Source organism: Rhea americana, unplaced genomic scaffold (assembly GCF_003343005.1).
Source record: "Rhea americana isolate MKP2758 unplaced genomic scaffold, rheAme1 scaffold_60, whole genome shotgun sequence".
Lineage (NCBI taxonomy): Eukaryota > Metazoa > Chordata > Aves > Rheiformes > Rheidae > Rhea > Rhea americana.
In genome coordinates this window covers 2070369-2093748 of record NW_028186757.1, presented here as the reverse complement: position 1 = coordinate 2093748, position 23380 = coordinate 2070369, and the positions used below count along the sequence as shown (strand labels likewise).

The following is a 23380-nucleotide window of genomic DNA, read 5'->3' as shown; positions in this document are numbered from 1 at the left end:
AAAAAAAAAAGTTAATAAAAGGTTGGTTAAGTTATCTCTGTGGGTGTGTGTTTTGTCAGTATCTGTAGTGAGGCAGTGATCAGGGATGCAAAAGGTTCTTTCAGTAGCTTCTTTGCTAATACAGCGTGTAGGCACCTTTTAATGTTTGTTCAGTAATGTTCTCTGTGTTCAGTTTGGTGATAACACGGTACATGAGGAATAGGTTTTTACCAGTTACAGAATATGAATGTTGTTGATGTAGATCTTTCACCAAAAAAAATAGTTGTGGAAGTCAGGAAGTTTGTTGGGCTGAATAGCTGAACCAAGAACAGAATCTCTGAGCGAGGAGCTGTTGTGCTGCAGCACACCGTTTAAGTTTGGGAACGAAGCTTATCCTTTTACCTAACATTGAGGCTTCTGTCAAAATAGCTTTTGTTTTCTCGGAGATCTTGTTTTGTACTAATTTTAAAGCAATATGAAGGCTGCCTCTCAAAAAAGGAAACATTGAAAAAAAAATTCACTACTTTCAAACGAAGAACAAATGACAACGTGTAGTTAATAGGAATGGACGTATGTAAATCAACATCTGCTTTGGGTCGTGGAGGAGTGTATCTTGCAAATGCTACCTGTCCACGCTGATGGGAGGATGTCACAAATGATCTTGAGAGTAATTCTTGGTATTGGAGATCTTTTTTATCTTTCAAATCTYGGAACACACCTCAGTGTTGCATACCACTTAATCCATTTTTGCTATGATCTGATTCCTCTGAGCCTGGAAAGGATTTTTGAAATATGCTGGGCTGTAATATTGGAGGTTTTATGCCTACCATCTCTGTTCTGTCTCTGAAGCTTAGATAACTGAGGTTGGTTTTTTGGGAAGGGGGAAGAGAGACGACTTGTTCAGATTTTGAAACGTTTTAAAATGCTTTTAATATGTATTAGTAGCTATATATTTGTAGGACGAAGAAAGTGGGAATAGGATTGCAAGACACAACTAATTTTTGTAGAGACTGCGTAGTCTTGTTTCACAGATATTTATAAGAACTGTTCAAATGGATTTTACCATGAAAGACAGTTGAGAGGAAAATTATAGATGTGGTGTTGAATACTATAATTTTAAGAACTAAAATAGCTTTGACTCAACTTCAGATTTTCGTATGACTTTCCTGATATTCTTCCCTTAATATTATTGCAGGAAAACTCATTTTACTGAAAGCTAAGCCATGAAACCTTCATCAGCTGGTTTAAGATTTTCATGGTTACATCACCAAACAGACAAGTTAAAATATTTATAAATTGAATACACTTAAGAAATCTTGGTCCCATACTGACATTGTTACGGCTTCTCAAAATGTTCAATGGATTTTTTTTTCTGAAGTCCAGTGATATAAAATATTCTGGTGTTGAGGGACTATTTTATTGACCTCTTTTTCAATATGTTTAAAGTTAAATACTTTGATGCTTAGTTATAGGGCTGTGAATGTATCCAAAAGAGAAGTCTAAGTTTATGGAGAATCATTCCTGAACTTACAAATAGTAATAGCAAAATGTTCCAAGGAGGTTTTCTCTCCTAAGCCACTGCAAACTCGCTGTCTACTTCCTCATTTCTGTTCATGATCTTGTTTTGTGGCAAAGTTGACACGTTGTTATATTGAAAAAGTTTATGGTCTTACTCAGTGCATGGAGCTGTCAACATACATTTATTTTGCACAGTTTAATAGTTTCCAAAGGCTATTTCATCCTGCAGTGGTAAATTCTTGGTATCTGTGAATTGGTTTTGATGTAAGTTCAAGATTTAGTCTCATTTTGTTTCAGGAAAATACAGGAGCTATGGTTTTTCATAAAACTCTTTACCTATAGTTTTTAGTATTCTTTCATTCTTTGTCTCACTTTTGTTAATGTATATAAGTGAACCACTAGCAATATCATCCTCTAATTCTGAGTATTTTTAGTGATTTCCCGAGACTAGTATCTTACTGTTTTTCCAACTGAAGTAACTGTTTTGGGATACCACTGGTAAGATTTGTGGGCAGGCAAATAGGAACCTGGGGATACAAATAGATGATAGAGGGACAACTAATCCATCTTCCTAGGGAAAAGTATTTGGTTTTATAACATATATTTTACATGGTAGTTTTTTGGAACTTTTGGATGGTGAATTCACCTGCATCATGGAACAAAATTGATATAAAGGTTGCTCTTGTATGTCTTTTATGGTAAGTTGGACTATGGAAGCTGTCAGGGAGAGGTGTTGTGTCCCTTTTCAGGTGTGTGGTATGTGGACAACTTCAAGTGAATTGGAGTTCTCACTGAACAGTCAAGCATAGATTTGTACATGCTGCTTGCTGAAATTCATGAAGTTACTAATTTTGAGTTAAGAGGATTTTGATACATCTGTGAAAATAGGATGCAATTTTTTTATTTAATGACAAAGTTACTTTCTTGGCTGTCTCCTCCTCCCTCCCGCCCCACTAAAAAGTCAAAATAATTTTGGTATTTATGAACCACTTGAAAATTAATTTCAATTAATAAATTTCTGAAAATTCTGATTAGTAACAGTTTAATAGTTTATTATGTTATGGTTGAAGGTAACACAACAAACAATAATGGAAGCCATTCAGAATATGGCATGCCATCTTAAACTTGTTTATTTTGCACTCAGTGATTGCATGTAAGATCTTTTTCAGTTTATTTGCCCTATCTTGCTCTCATTTTAATAATTTCTAAGAAAAATCTRTTGCATTTGAAAGTCTGGAAAGACTAGACTGATCTGAACACAGTGGACACACAAACAAGTTATAATTAGCATATGCTGTATTCCTTGTAATGAGGTCTTACTGATTTAGTTCAAAATCTTCCTTTTGCTCTTCAGGGTTCCAGGGGACAGTTATGTAAGCCACAAAATGGATTGTATGGGATAAAATGACTCACCAAGAGAGACTATAGTGCAAATAGCTGTGTCCGTACAGGGAAGCACTCAGTGACTCAGCTGTAGAAGAGGCTGCTAATTGGAGCTGCTGCCCATAGAGGTTTAGAGAATATCTGCCCTGAAGCTCGGCCAACACGCTTTTTGGCATCTCTTGCTGTATGAATTACTGGTCAGATTTTGAAAAGCTCTGGGTGCCCTACCTCCTGTTGAAGGGAATGAAAGGAGCTTAAAGCTCTTCAGGTTTAAATTTTATCTTTCAGTTAACTCTAATATTTTTGTTGACAGTTTTTGGCAGCTTCTGTCGAGGGGGTGAAGGATAAATTTCCTGTGCTCTCCAGTCCCAGTTACATTCCAGAATTTGAGGTTGTGCTTTTAAAACGTCCTCTAAAATTTCCTTAACCCTATCGTTGGCATCTTTTCTGTATGACTAGGAGTAATCTCCCTGTCGTAATTCTGCATGTAGTCTCAGAACAAGGGACTACCTGTGGGGCTAGTCACAGTTCATTTGCTAGCTTGCCTAATTTCTTCCTAGTTTTAGAAAGACGACAAAACACGCTATCTAATGTTTGCTGGATCATAATGGTGTATTACAGTGTCACTCTTAGAGCTGTCCTTGGTAGCTAGACAGTAAATAGGCTATGCCAAGGTTAGAGTTAGTTTTCTTCTGTTAAACTGCTGTGGTTAAGGGGCAAATGCTAGCAATGTTTACTGAGTTACTTTTTATACCGTGTTACTAACATCAGTATTACTATCAGCAGTATATTTTTATTATAAAATGTCTCTGATTTGTTTTAAAAAATCATTTAATTGTAGAACAAATCATGGAAAGTTTATAATTTTTGCTAATGTAATTACAGTAAATATACTCATGCACATATTTTGTAAGATCCTGTGCTAATTGATATTTTAATCCCAGAAAGAGCCATCACAGCCCCATGAATTTTAATACTTGATTTCTTTTTTGTACTCATGACTTCTGATCATCTTATAGAAGGTTATGAAAAATTTCTTCTAACTCTGTATGCTGATTGATGCTCTGTGTGTGTATACTTAAAATAATTTTCATCTTTTTCTTTTTTTAGTTCATTTGTATACTTAACATTTTTTTCCTCTAGGCTGATGGATATTTGATGTAGTGGCTGGTCTTGTTAGAAGAGAATAGGTTAGCAAAGAGAGCTTTGCAGATGTCTTAATGATTTATGATAGAACGGTCTCTGTTATGGCAGGTAGAACACAGCTGTAGTTCCTTTACTTCATCTGAATTTCATAAATCATGTTATTTTTCATTAATAATCACATTATTAATGTGACAATAGTAAGGTGTGTTTCCCTGGATGGCAAAATTTTTCTAACGTATATTYTTTTCATGATTGTGAGCCTGTTGTTTGTGTGTAACAAACTTAGCTGATTCACAGAGCAGAGTTCTGTGTCTTAATTACGTAAGACCTTTTTGAAGGTGATATTTGGCTGAGGGCTTTGAGTTGTACAAGAGTAGAACTGTGCGTACTGCTGAAGAATATTTTCTGTATTAGTAGCTCCACATAAATCCATCTCTTCTGTTAAAGAAAAACAAACTTTACTGGATAATCTATTTGTAAGTGCGTGTAAAAATTGATGCGTATGTGATCACTGTCAGTTGAATTTTCTGTACRTGCATAATGTAATACCTATAAAATATACAAAAATAAAGATGCATGAAATCTAATATAACAGAATACATCTGTTTACCATATTTTGGACAAAAAGGTCTATTTTCTTTTTGGTTAAGAACCCGTTTGTATATATAAAAAAAAAATTTTTGAAATACTTTCCTTTGGAGTTAATGGTTGCCCAGATGTGGTAGTTTTCAACAAATCTTGCATTTTCAAATGAAAATRAAAAAGCTGCCTGAAAACATCAAGATTTTCTGATCACTGAGCTCCTAGGAAGAATAAAAGTATGTGAGAAATCAAGGTACATTAAAGTTTTGTTTGGATCATTTTGAAAGTTCTTCTACCCTTTTGTTTCAATTTTTATTTTGTGACGTGCTAAGTGAAGTGGTTATTAAATCCTTGTTCATTTTCTGGAACAAAGTTATCAAAGAAATCTCGGTGAAAAGTAAGGGAGGCTTAAATCTGAAGAGGTCAGTTCTGTCAGAAGTTGGGTAAAGGGAGCTCATAGAGTTCCTCCTAACGTGCTGTTAGCATACTTGATACCACCATGCCTTCCATACCCAAGCAGTACCTCTGCTTGCTTTCTGTAAGGTTAAGCTTGGCCTGCTACAAGATGCAGTGTACGCAGTAACTTCTTTAGATACTTTCCAACCATAAACATTTTAAGGCAGAAGATAGAAATACATTCTTCTCTAGAAGGACTTTTGGCACTTGCACAGGCATTCTAAAAAGTAAAGGTTAGTTGTAGTAATGATGGGAGAGATCTCTTATCTTTTGGATAAAGTTCAGGTGGYGTTCTGCTTCAGGAGAGTAGAATTTCTGTTCGAAGCAGATGCTGGAATGCAGATATTGTTGGTTTAATTTTTTTKAAAAAAGCGGTTATCAGAGTTGATGCCTTTGTCTCACCTGTTAGATTAGATTGAAATTAAGTACAGTCTAACTCTTGTTTATATTGCCCTAGTTACACTAAAATTCAGAAAATCACAGATTTACTTCAGTAAAAGTAAAATRGCAGTTACTAATTTGTTGCTAATGTTAAATGGCTTGTTTCTGTCAAGTCTTCTGCTTGTTGCTCTGCATTTACGTGACCTGCTAAGCAGAATTACATGATGTAAAAAAATACTGGCCTGGAGAAAGCTTCAAATTTTCTATTCTACTTTTAAACAATTTCATATTTTTCCTTTGTAAGTGTTAACTCCTATTTGGTTCATACATTATGGAACCTAGTTCCTATTGGTAGCATAGATTACTTACTTACCTTTACATCATACTTGCATCAGCATTTACTGTTATATTATGATAGTTACATGATTATTAAGCTTAGCCTTGTAGTAGGTTACTAACTAAAACAATTCTAGCTAGCAGTGTGGATGTTCAATGAGAATAACGTAGCTTTTTGCTTTACTTTCTATAACCCCTCAAATAAAGTTGTTTTTGCTTGCTTGAACAATAAGGTGGTACTTTTTCAATGCATCTGTGTCAGACAAATATGTAGCACTTGAATCTTCTCTATCTGTGTTTTTGTGGTTAAAGTGACAGGACAGTAAAGCACCAACAATAGCTTATCAGGCCTTGGGAGGATATATTTTTCACCAAGTCTTTTTCTACTTTGTAATCTTTTTCTAAAGCTCAATTTGCCTTTTGAGCTTTTATTTTCTATTTATATTCGCATCAGTATTACATACTGAAAACAATGTGATTTCTCCTAGTGCATTTTCAGTTGTATGTTTTCTTGGAACTTGTTCTGTTTGTTCAAAGCTTTCATTTTGCTAATTCTCAATATTTCCAGGAAAGAAAAATAGGGTTACTAAGTTACAGTACTTGGCCTCAGATCTGATGTGAACAACTAGTGTGACTTCAGTTAAGGCACATCATCTCTTCATAAATGGAAATGTTAATAGTTGTTTCATCTTACCATGTTTCTGTCCTGTCAAAGCTGGTAATCTTTCGTTGTTCTTATACAGTGGGCCCTACTATGAATGAGGTGCAACGAGAATCTCTAAGAGATAGCATAACAGTAGAAGTAATTAATATTAAACTCAGATGACTGAAATCCTCCCTTCGCTAGTCAGGAAACTATTGAAAATATCTGATGAGTGATATCTATGGTATTAAATAATGAGCAGAACAGGCAAAATGGCAGATGATGATGATGATGAGTTAAAAATATTTAGGATCAGTTTGAATGGACCAGAGGGAATGATTTGGTAATGGCTGAAATCAGGACAACGTTTCTGCTTTATGGAAGTGAGGAAAGTGTTTTGCTGCAGAACTCTGAAGGGCTGAGCAGAGCTGGGGATGTTTTCCTGGAGGGGGCGGAGAGGTGYGAGTAGAAGGTGACGCAGGGATTGAATCCGGGGATTGTGCGACCCCACGGGGACGGATAATGCAGCTGTTGACAGAAATAGTGATGGGAGGGAGAAAGAAGAATTTGGATAAGAATACTAAACACAGCTCGTGATAGTTGGTAATGCTCTGTTGACTTCATTCACACTAGTTTGAGCATGGAGCTTAGGTTCACCTCTAGCAATAAGTTTGAGTTGGCAGGGAGAGTGTGGGATAAAGTATCAACCAAAAYAGGCCGAGATGAAAGGCTGGAGTTTTAGACCCTAACTTTTGCAAATGAACCTCTATCTTAGCTCATGGATTTGTGACTGCAGGTTGGGGAAGATGAGGAGTTAAAATACAAAAAAGTCAAATAGAAAAGAGGTAACCACAAAAAAAAGAAAAAAAAAGAAAAAAAAAGAAAGAAAGAAAATCCGAAAGAGAACGAGGAAAAGAGAGAAGATACAACCCAACAAAAAGGCTAAAGAATGGAAGATAGACAGGAAACATAAACAGATAATTTATCTGAGGCAAATATAATGTATTACAGGAATTGGTTGGAACATATTAATGGCATGAGATTTCTGTTTTTCAGAAGAAAATGTTGGGAAACTTAGATTATAATTTCTGTGTACTGTACAATTTTGACTTTGTAGTTGAAATGCCAGCAAGTTTTGGTGTTTTTTATTTACATGTGGAAAAGATAATGGATATGCTGAAGAATTTAGTAAATTGGCATTACATTTATATGATTACATTTATGCGATGCAAAAAAAATTTAAAAACCTGCATGAGTTTAGAATATTGAAACAAATGATTTATGTTCTCCTTTTTTGTCTAAAAATACAGATCAGTAAGCAAATGTAATATGTTTGTAAGGTATTTTCCCACGAGTTGTAGCATCACATTATAGTCTTCAGATTGGTTTTAATGTTTAAGTAAATACTTTAATTAAATTGAGCTCTTTTTTATTTAAAGCTGTCTTTTGGGGAGATATTGCCTTAGATGATGAAGACTTAAAAATCTTTCAAATTGACAGGACAATTGACCTTACGCAGCACTCCAACGAAAGACTTGGCCATAACACAGGTATGATATTTCAATTTTTTTTTTTAAACTAGTTTTTCTCATTTAATTCTGTATAAAAGTCAATCTTTAAATGTAGAAATTCAGTATAACTTCATGGGTAGTACTAGTTTAAAGTTTAAGAAAGTTATTCATCAGTGAGCATACATTTGTTTTAGCGAAGCAGAGAAGAGCTAAAATTTTATTTTTCCTGCATTTGATTTAAAAAACGAAGCAAAACCAACTTGTTCAACTTAAGAACAGAAGCTGCCAGGAACTGTAATTCCTCTCTGCAAGTGGCCATGAGGGGATGGATGCTGGATGAAGCTTTGCTTTTGTCTCTAAAGTTCCAGAAAGCCAGCCAAAATGGCCTATGGAGGACATGCGTGCAATTCTGGAGCGAGACTGCGATTCTTGAATTACAGCTCCTCCGCTTGCTCTTGTCTCCGTTCCATYGAGATCCGCACACCAGCCTAGAAGCAACATGAGAACGTGTTACCTGTGTTAGAATTCGCCTTGTTAGTCTAACAAGTATCTGATTATTGGACAAATTCTAGTATATATGTATTTTTTTTGCTATTGTTAACATAAGGTGCGCTAATGCCAGAAGCTGAAGTCYTATTAACAGGTAGTTAGAAATTCAGATAGATAGCTAAAGAGATATTACCCACACATGTATATAGATAACCATGTATGCGTGTATTCAAATGTATGTCTAAAAAAAGTATATTTAGCTCTAATTTGTAAACTCAGAATTGAGAATTAATGACCTTCTAAGATATGGTACTAAGATAAATTATTAGGAAGTGTGTGAAAAAGTGCTTTTAGAAAATGTATAGATGAATAAATGAAATTTATTTTTCATTAAGCATGTTGTATTTGTAGCGTTAACTGGATGATTCCTACTACGTGGAAAATAAGGATCATCTTGAGGAATAGTCAGAAAGGAACATTACAGACAAGAGTAGCAGTTTTGTTTGATTGTGCAGTATTGTTGTATWTAAAATATTTTTACTCTTACCTTGCAAGTAAATGTTGCGATTAGACTAACTGTACAATGATAGGAGATTTTTTTACCTCTGTCTAAAGTCATCCATATTTTTATCAAGGCAGAGGCATCTTTGATCTGTTTTAGATCAAGACTGGATTGTAAAATCTTAATANAAAAAAAAAAAAAAAAAAAAAAAGTAGTTTTAATTGGATTGGAAGTGTTTCAGACCCTAGTTTAGCTAACAAAATATAGAAAGCAAGGCCAGTTGTTTCCCCTTAAAGTGGATGCAGTTGAGTGATTCGAGTGATTTCTTTGGCCTGCTGACTTTTTCTTTGCTTTTTTTTAAAACCAAAGTTGCCACAGAGAGATGATATATGWTTCTAAGCTGTTTTTTAAAATAATATTTTGTTCAGTTATTTAATTTTCTCTCTGTACCTGTCTTGAGATTTTGTGCATTGTCTTTGCCTATGAAAAGTATCCCATTGAGGGACAGACTAATGCGTTTGGATCTCAATGTGTACCTTTACTGCAGAAGTAAGAGGACTCAGTGGGACTGGTCAGTAGAACTGGACTCTATGGAACAAATTCTACTGAAGTTCATGATTTTGTTCTGGTCCTCACTAAACATTTTGRTGTTCTTGATTTTTTTCTAAGAATAGTTAGAAATAAATTCAGACTTTTTACACTTTAAATGTATAATTATTTTGYTATGTTTAAAATATTTTGATACAGGACTTTGGCTCATTTTTGCRAACTGCACATTCTAGTGTGCTTTGCTGAATTATAGCCTTTTTTGCTTCAAGTTGTCAAAAGAGGATATTGTCAGCAACTAATTAATATTAGGTAACAAGTAGAAAAAGAAGGTAAAATGATTATTAAATAGAAAACTTAGAGYAGCTTACCTTACTTGTATATACATTGATAATTAATTACAGGCTTGTTTTTTAAACATTTTACAAGCCTACTTTTTAGTCTTATGTTGACCTTCCTGCAACAGTGACTTCAGGTGGAGAAGTTAGATACTTGGCAATAAACAATCAAGACACAGTTGCAGAGTTTGCTTTCTCACTGCAGCTACTAATGAAAAATCCTGAGCTCRCAGGCTCTGATTCACGTTGAGCGACTGCTCATTTCCGTGAGGATTATCTGCATGAATTTGCAGGATCAGATACTTGCACTGCAAGCTTCCCTAGAGCATTGGCCTATCATTTTATTGGTCTATTTTGTATGAGCCATACACAAAATTGCTGTAAATAGAAACAACAAAACTGATGATAAAACTGATTTGTATATACCAGTGTGAACTCCCCAAATTATTCTTTTTCTCCTGCCCAAACTATGGAAAGAGGGAGCAAATCTGCTCTCTTAAGTCTTTTAGACTTGTGGCTTGGTGAGGCTGTAAATTATTCACATAAAATAAGTCAGACTAGTTGAGATGCTTTTTCAGTTTTGCATTAAATAGAATACATAGCTTGTGCTAACCAGCACTGATGGCTTAACTTTTTCTAGAGATAATAAAGGTGTAATAGTTTCTCAGTTTGGTTAAATAATGTATTCTTCAGTTTTTCTGTTCTTTGGTGCAGTTGGTGTTTTTTAAGGACTTTTTTCTCATTTTTCTTAGAATTCTTTTTGTTTGTCTTTTTTACAAGATAAATGTCAACATGAGAGATAATTATGTTAATTAATGTAAGCAATAGGATGCTCATATATACTGTGTAGTATATATTATAGCTAACCAAATAACTTCTTGTGAAGGAATGTGTCGAAGAATTACCTCATCTATCTAAAATGTTTTAAAAAATTTGGAATATTTTTCTCAAGGGAGCCAGCAGCTATGTGACAGTGTAATCCAAATAATTAGGCACGTTGTTATTCACTGAGCCACCACACAAACTCACTTGCCTTATATGGAATTGCCTCATCTGTGATATGATTTTAAGTTGCCATTTAGTTAAATATGTTCTTTTATATATATATATATATATATATATATATGTATATGTGTGTGTGTGTGTGTGTATATGTGTATATATATGTGTATATGTATATGATAGGATATTGAGGAAGATCTTCTCTATGGAGATTAGAGGTTTCAAGGATCCTCTTAGTAGTATCCCTTTACTTTTGCTGCAGTAGCAGTAGTTTGAAAATTTTGAAGTCTCACAGCAGATACTGTATCTTAAAAAAATACTTGCTACAAACTTCTAAAACCCATGAAACTTCCTGAAAAATTCTGGTAATGAATAGTGCAGCATTATCAGTGTTCCTTTGTCTGACTTACTAAATTTGTAGAGGTGCTTGCAGTCACAAAAGGATTAAAATTTTAGCAGGAATATGTGACGGATGTCATACCTAGTGTACACACTAGTTCTAGAAATGTGATACATTTCTGTAAATGACATGGCATATGTTAAGATCAGCTGTTAGCTTAATTTTTCTTGCTTATTGACTATTGGAACAGCACAGACATACATGTCTTAGAAGTTTTATTGCAAGATATGCTTGTACATGATGCTCTGAAGCCTTTAAAGTACATCGAGCATCCATTTGCTAACAAAAACTCATAACTTTGGGGGTAAAAGAAGCCATATCATATCTTTATCATTTTTAAGTTTTGGGGTGTTTGCTTTACCCCCTTCCCTTGAAATGGGAAGATTATGGTATGCATTCAGGAAATGTCTGTGAGAGTAGGGCTTCTAGCTGTCACTGAGTATGACTCTGAGGATGTCAAGGTCACCAGGAAGAAAAAAGCTTCAAATAATAATTAGATGATGTAATTGTCATGACTTGTCTAAATAACAAAGACATTTTGGCTTTCATTCTGGAATGCGTATTAGAAAATTTTTTTAGCTACAAATATGTTTTGTTTCATTGTCAAGAATACGTGAAGAATTTGTATGCGAGTCATAGAAGAATGTTAAACTTCCTTAAAGACATATTGCAGTTTTTAGAGAGTATTTCCTAATCTCTCCTAGCATCATAGTTGCTCTAGTATTCTGTATTTTTAACTTTATAAAAGCCATCTTTTTCTTTTTTTCTTTTTAAAGGTGGCTTTGGAGAACATGGGATATCAAAAAAACGAGGTGCTCTCTATCAGCTTATAGACAGGATACGACGATTTGGCTCTGGTATTTTCACCCTTTAAATTAGGGGCTGCTTGATGTGCTGTATCGTTAACAGTAATGATGATGGTGCTTTAATGTTTTCTGTATTATTGCCATAAACAGACTATTAAAGTAAGAATAATGAAGATCTTAACTCTTTTGTATTTTCTAAGAGCTCTACTTAATGCATCATATCTGGAAGCTTAAAATACATAGCTTTAAATCTCTTATTAAAAGTTATTTAGCTATTTGATATGATAGTGTTCACAGTCATTAATCTACCTGGTATCGATTTAAGATATTTTCAGTATGGTTAGCATATGCTGCATATAGCCAATGGCCTGACCAGTACATAACTGCCTATGGTATGGCTTTTGGGGGATCACACTGTACCTGAAGCAGCTGTAGTGTTACTCTGGACAAATGCATTTTTAGAGTAATCATACTTTTGTTGGTATGTTAGCTGCATTCAGGGGGCTTCATCAGTGAAATTCCCATTAATATTGGCTGAATTCATTCACCATATTTGATGCAAGAAGATGTCACTTTAATTTCATGAAGCCTCAAAAAGGAAAATATGTAAAACTATCTTAATTACAGCACATTATATCTAAGTGCCTCACTGCATCTCTGGTAAAATTAACCAGGGYACAGTAACTGTCTTTACAGATGTGCCATGATATATCATCTTTGTTCTTACATCAACAATTTTATTATTCTGTAAATGTCTGCCTGCTTTTTTTTAATACAATTTGGCATAAATTGCTTACTCCTCCTAGCTCAAAACAAAGTTGATAAGAAGTTGAAATGATAAGACCTTTATGTTATTATGTTCAGTGGTTCAGTAATAATTGTATACTAAGAGTAACAACAGTTTTTTCTGTCTAAGTTTCTACATGCATTGTCAAGTGTTGTGTAATTCTCATTTACGTAGTTTAATGCCAGGGTAAGCTATTTGCTTTACTTAAGTATATATGCTGTGGCCAATCTTTTTTTATGAAAGCTTGCCATTTTCTGTGCTATTTCTGTTGACACTTAAATTATATGTCAATTAGTACAAAGTCAGGTTTTTCCTCCCATGCATCAAAAACTTTCTCCCTATCTTTTGCTCTGGTTCCTTCTTTCTGCTTCTCTCCCAGCCATGAACCTGGGCCAAGATACTGTGCCATGCTCCTGCCCTGGAATCCTCCCTCCTCCTTACGGCATAGCCTGATATGCCTGTTAACACTTAAGTTGAATTAATATCAGTGGGGGTACTCATGGGGGAAGGTACTAATTCAATGAGGAATAACTCAGCCCTTCTGAGTAAGACTTGTTGGCTCCCTTTGCAAGTGATCTATTTGAATCAGCTGCCATGGTTGTCCATGCTGATTTAGCAACTGTTTCAGAAGACAGCTAACCATATCATGGTATGCAAGTCCTTGCCCATCTGTCCTTATTCTGTTCTGTTGTCACAGTACGTTTCAGCTGACTATGAAGAGATTTACCTGTAACATGAAGAAGGATGGATAATATCTCTCACAGTAGTATGTTTTTTAGGTCTTGTAAGGCAATTTAAGCCATTTGTAATAGGGTTCAAAAAGCTCATTTCTGTCTGGAAATGCTATATCTACTGCCAATAGCTACAGATGAAGATCAGTAGAAGAAATGACTTTTCTGACTTATCTATATTTATGCTACTTACCTTTGCCAATAATTTCTTTTTTTCCTGATAATTCAGTTTACAAGACTGACTAATAGTTGCAGGATGTCTTTATTGTCCATTTCTGTGTGGATAGTTATGCACTTGTTTTTTACCCAAATCCTGCAATAAGAATGAAAGGGACTGTGAATACCTTGACTGTGTTAGTTTAGGTCTGTCCAAAGTCCTTTTCTTTGCTGGAAAAACAAAGTTTTTTTTTTTTTTTTTTTTTTTTTTTTTTTTTTAAACAAAAAACCCACAAAATCTCCAAACAAAAACAGGTAATGTCATCTATTGTATGTATATGGAAATTTAAAGAATGATTTTGTTATTAAATGAGAAAAATTAGAGGCAGTTAGGCACACAAATGTCTCCTTAAGATAATAAGTTTATGTAGAAGTTGTCATTGCATATACATTTGAAAAAAGGAAGATTTAGACTCCATTACAAGGAGTTCCAGGAAAACCATGTAGTGGTAGGCTTTGTGTAACTGCAGTGTTCTATTTTTTTTTAAAGGACATAAACATAATATCTTTGACCTGATGCAAAATAATTGTTCTCTTAATTTTTTTTTTGTGTGTGTGTGAGAGATCTCATTCAGTGTTTTAATACAGTGTTTCATTACAGGCTTTGAGCAAAATAATACATCTAAAGGAAGAGCAACTGTAAAATTCTCAGGGAAAAATGAGAAAAACCGATTTCCCAGAGCTGCTACATCACGAACAGAAAGAATATGGCCAGGGGGTGTCATTCCATATGTAATAGGAGGAAATTTTACTGGTAAGCTTTATGCTTTGGAAAAGAAAGATAATGATTTTTAAAACTTATTTATTTTGAGCAGAATCTGTGAAAGTCAATAGAAAGATTTCTGGTAGATCAGGCCTGAACTACATCTGTTCAGAAAATTAGTCATATTTTAGAAAATTGGTCCCAAAGGTGAGCTCTAATAATAAAAATATATAACTATGTTTCAGATAGGAGAGACTGTTTTTCATTGTCTAGTGTTTCTTATTGCATGTTTGTTTTCAAGAGGSTGAACTAACAATGTCATGAAATCTGTTTTAAAAAAATGTAGAGTATTTAGTACAAGACTATTACTGATTTGACTGATGTGAAATGTACTCTGCTGAACTGATTTCAGTCAGCAAACTGACCTAAAACTGTTTTGTAATTCCTCAGTTTTGTTTTCACGTGGATGCACATAAATGCTATATATGTTGAGGGAAAGACTGACTTCAAAATAAATGTAATTTTTAGTGGAAAACTGGCAAAAGTATAAAACATTTCTTTTCCCTGCAAAATGTAGATGGATCAATGTGGATGCAAGGGGTAATTTAAAATAAAAAGAGAAAAAAAGCGAAGACAGATGGGGAAAAACAAGCAATAACATGTATCTTATCATGCACTGGAATGATGCAGGAAACCAAAAGAAATGGTCAAACACTTATTTGTGCTTTTTGTGCATCTGTGTACACACACAGAGAAAGCAGTCATTGCTTCCAAACTTGTACTTACTGTAAACTTCTAGTGTCAGTATTTATATAGTACTATTCCAAATGTGACCTTTGCTTTAGGATTACTGTCTTTTGAAATAACAGCAGTAAACTAAATTTAAGTGTATCATGTTGAACACTTTTACCTTTTTCATAACGAAAGATAAATTCTAAAACCTGGCAAATATTACTAAAAGATAAAAGAAATGGGCAAGATGGGATGAAATAACCTTTAATTATCGGGATCCTGACATGATTCTAACTCACTACCTTTTATGAACTTTGAAAGGTTTTTCTTTGTTTAAGTTTTTAACAGAATATTACTGTAACTGACACTGGTTTTCAGTCTTGTTGGCAGCTTTTCAGAAAACCTGAGAGTCTAGTGGTATGGACAGTGATTTGGCTGTTCATCTCTTACTCTTTGATCAGGGCCTGCACATGGTGTGAGGAAAGGCACCGGCTTCCTGCAAGAGAGCTTAAGTGTGAAATTTTCAAAAATGTTGTGTGTATAGCTGACTCTTCTCCCTGTTTTACCACTTCCAATGGCATTTTTACCATTTCCAATGGGAGAAATCTTAAGCTACTACTGAGAACTTTTCAAAATCTCTTTGGTCTCCAGGACTTGCAGTAGCTGTTCAGAGTTTTGGTAGACTCTCTACCCGCTGCTGAAACGTGTACAGCATGCAAAGGAGCGCACAGCAGGTGCACCTCTGCTGGCAAGTTCACGCAAAGTAGTACAGCTCTTTAGATTTCCAGTTTGGAAGCTATTTTCTCAGGTACTGCCTCCAACTAAAATACGCCCCGTCTTTTTCCAGACGATAACATTRCATTGCTGCAGTACTTGAAGTATCTGATGCACAGCCAGCATGCCTAACTAGCTTTAGCTGTTGGAGTGAGAGCTAGCCTGGCTGTTTCTGCATCTAGAATATAGTTTTGTGTTTTGAGTATGTTTCCCATTTTAAAAGCAAATCTTTAGGTATATTTAATACTTTATCAAATCAAGAATTTCCCCTTCTTTGGAAGATCATTTGATTTTTGAATGATTTTGGCCTCAAGAAGTGGAGATTAGTTCTTACTTAAGATAGCATTATTAAAAATCAGATAGCTGATATGCCTGTTTACATGCCTTAAAGGTCTCCAGATTTGAAAAAAGAGGTTTTTTATTTTTTTGTTTGTTTTCAGACTAGATAGGTAGGAACCAGGGATTCTTGATTTGTTTTTTTTTTTTTTTTTTTTTTTCTATTAGGCATAGTCCACTTCATAACTTCAACCTGAGAAAATTGCTTAACATATTATGCTAATGCGAGGACTTAGGCAACACTTGATTTCTGCTGCCTTCCTCTGGTGTAACATAGCTGTATTCTTTATTGCTAATTTTATGGTTGCTAGAGTGTGTCAGGCAGTATCAGTCCCTTGCAGGGAAAGATGCTCTGGCGAGCTGATGATCTGAGTATCCCTTTATATGGGATATAAAAGAATAAAGACATGCTTGGTGACACTTGGGACTGCCAGGGGACAGGTCTTCAAGATCTACCGATTCCTTCCAGATTCATATTCTCAATATTAAAATCTGATCTTATGGAACAAGATGCAGGTTTTTTTTTTTTTTTTTTAAAAAAAAAACACTTATTTCATGTCCTACAATTCTTTCAGGCAGCCAGCGCGCAATGTTCAAACAGGCTATGCGGCACTGGGAAAAGTACACGTGTGTAACATTTATTGAACGAAGTGATGAAGAAAGTTATATTGTATTTACATACAGGCCTTGTGGGTAAGTATATATGTTAACAGATATTTGTGCTTTCACCGTTAGGCCATGTTTCTCTTCTTTGCAGGCACAGAATTGAGTAGATAGTTAATATATTCAAATCATGTGTATTCAACTTGGCTTTAAATTATTAGTAGTCAGTCTCTATCTTTGGCCTTTTAGGAAATATGCAATATGTATAGAAGGTTTTTTGAAGTTCTCCCTCTTTTGTATGTTGCTGGATAAAATTGTCTTGCAATATACACACACATATATAAGATTCTTCATATTTGGCTTTTTGTGGTGCTTTCAGTATTTACAAATCTTGATGTAAAAGTATTTCAGGCTTATAGTTTATTCTTAGCTTTCTCCATGTCACGTATTCACTGTTGAATTACATATGGACACTTACCCATATTCCTTTTCCAGCTTGCTTGTTCTGAATTTTGACTCTTATATTGACTGTCCTTGTCCAGGTTTGTTTAATCAGCAAATTCATGCCCTTTTTGCACATTCCTTTTTCCAGGTCACTGAGACGTAAAAGTGGACACAACAGTTTTTCTCATTCATTAGTGCTGTTTTCCGTCAATCACTGTATTCCATCCTCAGATATTTCTACTCCCAAATGCCTCAATCAGCTACACTAGTTATTTATTCCACTGAGGGTTCTTAATTTTATACAGTAGTTAATGAACTTGTGTGTGTGTCACCTTCATTTTCCAAGAAGGGCATTACTTGTGGAAATATTTATCTTGTGATAGTCACCTATTGAGAATGTAGACTCTGCAGAGAGCAGCTCTTTCTTGCTGACTTTCTGATCAGTGAGCACTTTGCGTGCCTATTTTTAAATTTTTATGGAATGGGATTATGCAAAGAAGAGTTGTAACTTCTTTGCATCATAGGTATGAAACTGAATGTTCTTTATAATCCATAAGCTTATGTGTAGGCATATCTTTAAAATACCTGTGGCCTCCTTTTGAAGGCACAGGACAATGTAATAAAACCCATTTCTAGAATATTTTAAGAAATGACTCACCTTTGCTTTGGAAAGTCTCTGAGCCATAGATCCTTGGAATCTGGGAGCATGTTCTGGGGAAGCTTGCATGCATGTGCCCTCCTGTGCTCCTGCAGGCTAATAGGGGGCTGAAGACCCCTATTAGAAACAGTGCCAAATTAATGGGCTTCTCTTTAGGCCCAGCATGCCCATAGTTAACTATGCAACCCATAAGATAAATTTCAGTGACTTTAACAGCTAATTGGAAGAGAAATAAGCAGCAGAGGATAATAATGATGGTTCCCTGCAGTTGAAGATGTAGAAAGCAGTGCACATTTAAATAGAAGACTGTGAAAGTTCTAAACGATTTTATGTGCCTTTGGAAAAGTGTGGAGATATSTGCAGAGACCTCAGTTTCATGAAAGGTGAATTCTACATCAAAGCTCCSAGAACCAAACTGCAGAAAAACTCTGCAGCCAAAACAGTATTCCTAAGGTTGRTTGATGCTTTGTGAGATCAAGTCACTTTAGGATGAAGAATAGATTATAACCAGTTCTAACCAGAAGGCTAAAATACACTCAGTATCTACCTCCAGAGTTGTCATTAKCCTTTTACATTTAATGTTGTTTTATTGGTGGGTAATTTAGAAATTACAAATAATTTGGGAGGAATGTGACAGGGTTAAGATTAAGAACAAGGAAAAGCATGGCAGTGAACAGTCTGCTGATGATTACAAAGCTAGGCTAAGTAGAAGGAGCAGCTGAATGATTTTTGGGGGGATTCTGTATCCATGAGCCATTTTAGCAAGTGCCAGATAAATAGTACCTTTTCTGAGTGAATAAGGACTACTATGCACTAACCACTTACATATAATGCTGATGCAGGATTTTCCATGGAAAGAACACAGACAAAAGTGACACCAAACCATCTGCAAACACTTTCTAACACATGGCCAGTCACAGTGAAATTAATCTCAGTTCTTTCCCATAGCACCCTGCTGTGTTAGTTTGTTAGCACATTGTTTGCAGTACCATAGCAGCTAACAGTCACAAATGAGGGAGACACTATCRTACTTAGATATACTTAGATGTATTTGTACTATGTTCAAATTAAAAACAAAAAGATAAACCCTATTCCAAAAAGCACCCAAATCAGAACATAATGCATTTAAAGAAACAAAGTGAATATAGCCATATGTGTGGAAATTCAGGTGGCAATATCTGCAGATGTCTCAGATGACAGCATTAACACAGCAGCATGCAGAGTGTTATTGAGCCTTTGCGAACATTAGGGATATTTTGAAGAAGCATAATGCATTACTCCTTGTAGCAGTTCATGGGGCACTCRTCTCAGGCAGTGGTGAAAAAAAATATTTGAAATACAGCAGCTAGTTATCAGAGACAGACACATGAGTTTAGTAACGTTGAGAGTTTACATGTTGGCAATGAGTGAGATAAGTTTTTATTATCATAAACCCATAGGACTGCAAGGGATCTCAGAAGAGCATTTTATGCCTAAAACAGCTATACCTATGCTGTTATATACTTGCCTAATCTGATTCTAAAAATCTGCAAAAATGGATACTTCAGTCTCCTAGGGAATATGTTCTTTCAATATTCTTAATGTAAGAGAAGTGGGGCATTATTTTTGGTAATAACTAAAATATTTCTTTTAGGCTAGACAGCCCYTACTTCATTAAATTTTTCCKGGAAGTCATGTCACTGTTCTTCTCYTTGAGACTTCCAGCTATTCCATGTCTTTCTTGAAACTGAGAACCCAAAACTAGAAAGTATTTGTCTAACTGTGCTGAGCCAGTGCTAGAGCTCATTCATTTGTCCTTCCACTTATGTGCATAAACACTATATCGTGCTGTTTCTCAACAGCCTGCTATTTTCAGCTCATGGTTGGTCAGTTTGTGATTCATAATAAGCTCCAAAATTCTTTCTACAGTACTACAACGTGGTCAGTAGTTCCCTATCTTGTATGTGCAGTATTTTGCACATCTGAGGACACTGAACAATGCCATATTTCCCTTGTCAGTTCTCATCTCCAGTCTGTAAAGATAGCTTTCAGTTCTAAGACTGCCTTCATGGTATTTAGCAGTCCATTCTAGGGCTGCAAATTTAATGAGCATATTCTCTATCATCCAGGTTWTTAAGGAAAGCATTGGACTAGGACAAACTCCTGCAGAATCCTACTCACTTTCTGCTTTTATTTTAACAGTGGTTTTTTTACTTTGTGTGTAGTATTCCAACCAGCTTTTTACTCCACTTTGTGTCAGGGTTCTCTAGTTTGCTTGTGTGGCGTTCATGTGAAAGAATGCCAAAAGCTTTACATCTGCAGCTGGATCCCTCCTTCCCATCAGACTAATTTCATCAGCTGTAGTTTTAAACTACAATTATTTTTCATCATGTCTTGTTTATTTAACCTGATTTTGAGAACTTTTAAAATACTGTTTTTTAGTACAGCTGAAGCACTTAACTATGCAGTTTGAAACTATAATTCCCGATAGTCGTCTGCACCCATCAGCTGCAGATGTAAGAATAAGAATATAATATGAAGAGAATAGTGTTTATGATTCTTTTACCAAAGCAGTGTGCATGGCTATTAGCATCCACTACAGCAAATATTTATGCAGCCAGTAGATTAGGACAAGAAAACTTTAATCTCTAAACAGGTTCAAAACATGCTTTGTTCACTACTGCTTCTTTATGCTTATGTTTCTTCCTATCACACCAAAAGTGCCTGATGACACAGTATATTTCTCTATGCAAAGCCAAAAAAGGAGTCAGCAAACTGCGATGGCTGCTAGTCACATGCTCTTAAAAAATATTACTGAGTAAAAGATCAAACTCTTTTTATATAGCGAGACTAAAAAAGAACAATTAGTCCTATTGTTCTGGCATCTCAATGTGCCTTTGATCTGACTTTGTGGCAATTTTTGTTCTTCACTAGAAGATTTAAGTACTTTTTATGACAAACTTTACATGACTTATTACAATCACTGCTGATTACCACTTGCATGAGTATTTGTCAAAGCTGTCTGAGATAAAGAAAAGTCAAATCTCTTTCATGTGCTTCTCCAAACATTGTAGACTGAACAGCTTCTGAACATTTTAACAGTTTTTGAACTTACTAGTYTGTGATGTCTACTTAACATACAAGTTCTTGAAGTCAGTGAAAAAGGTAAATTGCTTGCCCAAGGTATACTTTTGTAGTGTTCCTTAGCTTTAAAAAAAGGACTATCTGTTCCRAAAGGAACATTTTGTGGAATGAAAAGAAGTTGAGTTTTATTAATCTGTGGCATTAGAGCTGATTCATGCTGTCAGGTGGTAGCTGCTCGTGTTCTTATTGCCCTTGGCAATCAGCACTGCCACTCTGCTGGTGGCAAGGGTTGCAGCATAGGTGATAGGTCTCCTGTTCAGCTGCCATGGTCTACAGCCAAAGATACTAACATAAATTGAAGTTTGTGAGGATGATTTATGTTAATACACTGCGATGGGGACCTGTCAACTGAGGAACGGGATTCATTCCGTTCTTGGTAATATTGAGACGATCATCTCCAGTGAGCCAGTGAAGAAGCAATAGCTACCATCGGAGCCAGATCCTTTCAGGACAGCAAGTTGTAATGTTTGGCCACTGTATTGATCCCTGATAATAAACAAATTCACCAAGCTGGGTAATAGGCCAAAAATCTATTTTTATACAGAGTTAGGTTTGCGATTGAAAGAGGCTTTTTCTCACACAAAAAAATAGATTTTTAAATCTTATTTCTACAGTGAGATTTTATTCACCAATTTTGTGAGATGTTTTCTTTTCTTTTATGTAACCTGGAGGTGACAATATTTAGTCCTAGTAGGTTTATAAAGTTCTGCACATTTTTTTCATCCATATCTGCATGTAGCTGCTGCCATGGCAAGCTGATGATGATGTTCTGTAAGAAACTTTATATTGTCACATTTTGAGGAGTGCAGCTTTTGTAAAATGTGCAGCATTGACCCCACTTGATTCTCTTTTCCTTCATATTGATTTAAGAGGGTTTTAGACAGTAGCTGTGAAATATTATTACTCAAAAGAATGAATGCATTGTTCTAGTCATTTCACTTTCTCCCTGTCTGTTGTTTCTCTTTGCTCAACATCATCGATCAGCTGGACTGATTAAATGGAATTAGAGATTCATAAATAGTTACTGTCTCAACTGCTGTCTGGTGCAATAAAGATTAAAGAGATCCAGGAGCTTTAAAGTCTGCCAGTTGACTCAATTTAAGGAGGATAACAAGTGCTCACACACTACAAGGAAGTCCTGGCCTTGTGCCAAACACACCTGGGAATATTGTCAAACTCAAGATATTACAATTTAATTTATTTCACAGATTCATTTATTTTAGTCTTCCTTACCRTTTGACTCAGGGCAGTTGTTGAAGTGATTTGAATCTTGTAGCTTAATTGGATGAATCTGATGTGCTTGGCAGGTCACTCAACCTAGCAAATCCTGATGACCCTCTATCAGTGCATACTGCTGCTATTTTAAGACTCMGTGTTCATTGGTGGCTTCTAATTTTCACTGAAATATAGTCAAGAAATTTGTCTAATTTCTATGAGGTACCTGAAAGCAAGTAACCAATGTAMGGAAACTGCTATATTCAGCTGGGCATTTGTTTGCTTGTTTTTAAATAAGCCTGTATTCTTTCTAAACATAGATGRTTTGCAGTTTAACTTCACATGCAAATACAAAATTATCTTCTGAAATTCGTACTAACAGATGAGCATTCTGTCAGTGTGCATGTATGCCTATGAGTATAGACAGCAGGGCAAGAGATATTCAAGCCAGCATTTAAAAAACGATTAGTAATTCTAAATATGTTGGGTTTTAGGTGTTCAGTGTCAGAAGAAGAAAGTGAAGAGATACCTCTTCAAGACTGTAGTTAGTTTTTTCTTCCAGAAATAAAACATCTTTCAAACATGCCAGCTCAGGTACCCAAAATCRCTATTTAAATTTGAAAATGCCCAACTTTTGATTTTGTGAGTAAAAATTAAAAATGGCAAATTATCTTTGAAAACACTTAATCTATCTGATTTATGAAATAACACCTAATGCTTCCAGAGGTGATCTTTTGCACCTATGTTTTTAAAAAAGTTAAATTCTTGGTATTGGCAATTGGCATTTTTGTAAAATGGATGATTTGGTGTTTAACAAATTCATATACTTTCATAACAAGAAWTTGTTTTGTGGTAACAATGTCCTGTACTAGCCATTTTGTACTGCCATCACTGTACAGCTATTACCTGAGCTTCTCAAAGTGGCAGTGCATAATTTTAAAAGGTTACACAAATTCTTTTGGTCAAAATAAAGTAAAAAGGAAAGGAGGAGACAGATTGCAGTTAAATTCTTTTTGTTTTTGCTTTTATAGTCACTAGTG

At 35.2% G+C, this 23380-nt stretch overlaps 1 protein-coding gene across 1 annotated transcript in view; it reads left to right on the top strand.

Annotated features, from left to right (window-relative positions):
- Positions 1 to 23380, top strand: part of TLL1 (tolloid like 1) — a 136599-nt gene that overhangs the window by 48525 nt on the left and 64694 nt on the right. Inside the window, exons 2-5 of the mRNA XM_085319822.1 lie at positions 7864 to 7974; positions 11989 to 12069; positions 14354 to 14506; positions 16873 to 16990. Coding sequence (XP_085175948.1) covers positions 7864 to 7974; positions 11989 to 12069; positions 14354 to 14506; positions 16873 to 16990 — 463 coding nt within the window. The remainder of the gene's footprint in view (positions 1 to 7863; positions 7975 to 11988; positions 12070 to 14353; positions 14507 to 16872; positions 16991 to 23380) is intronic.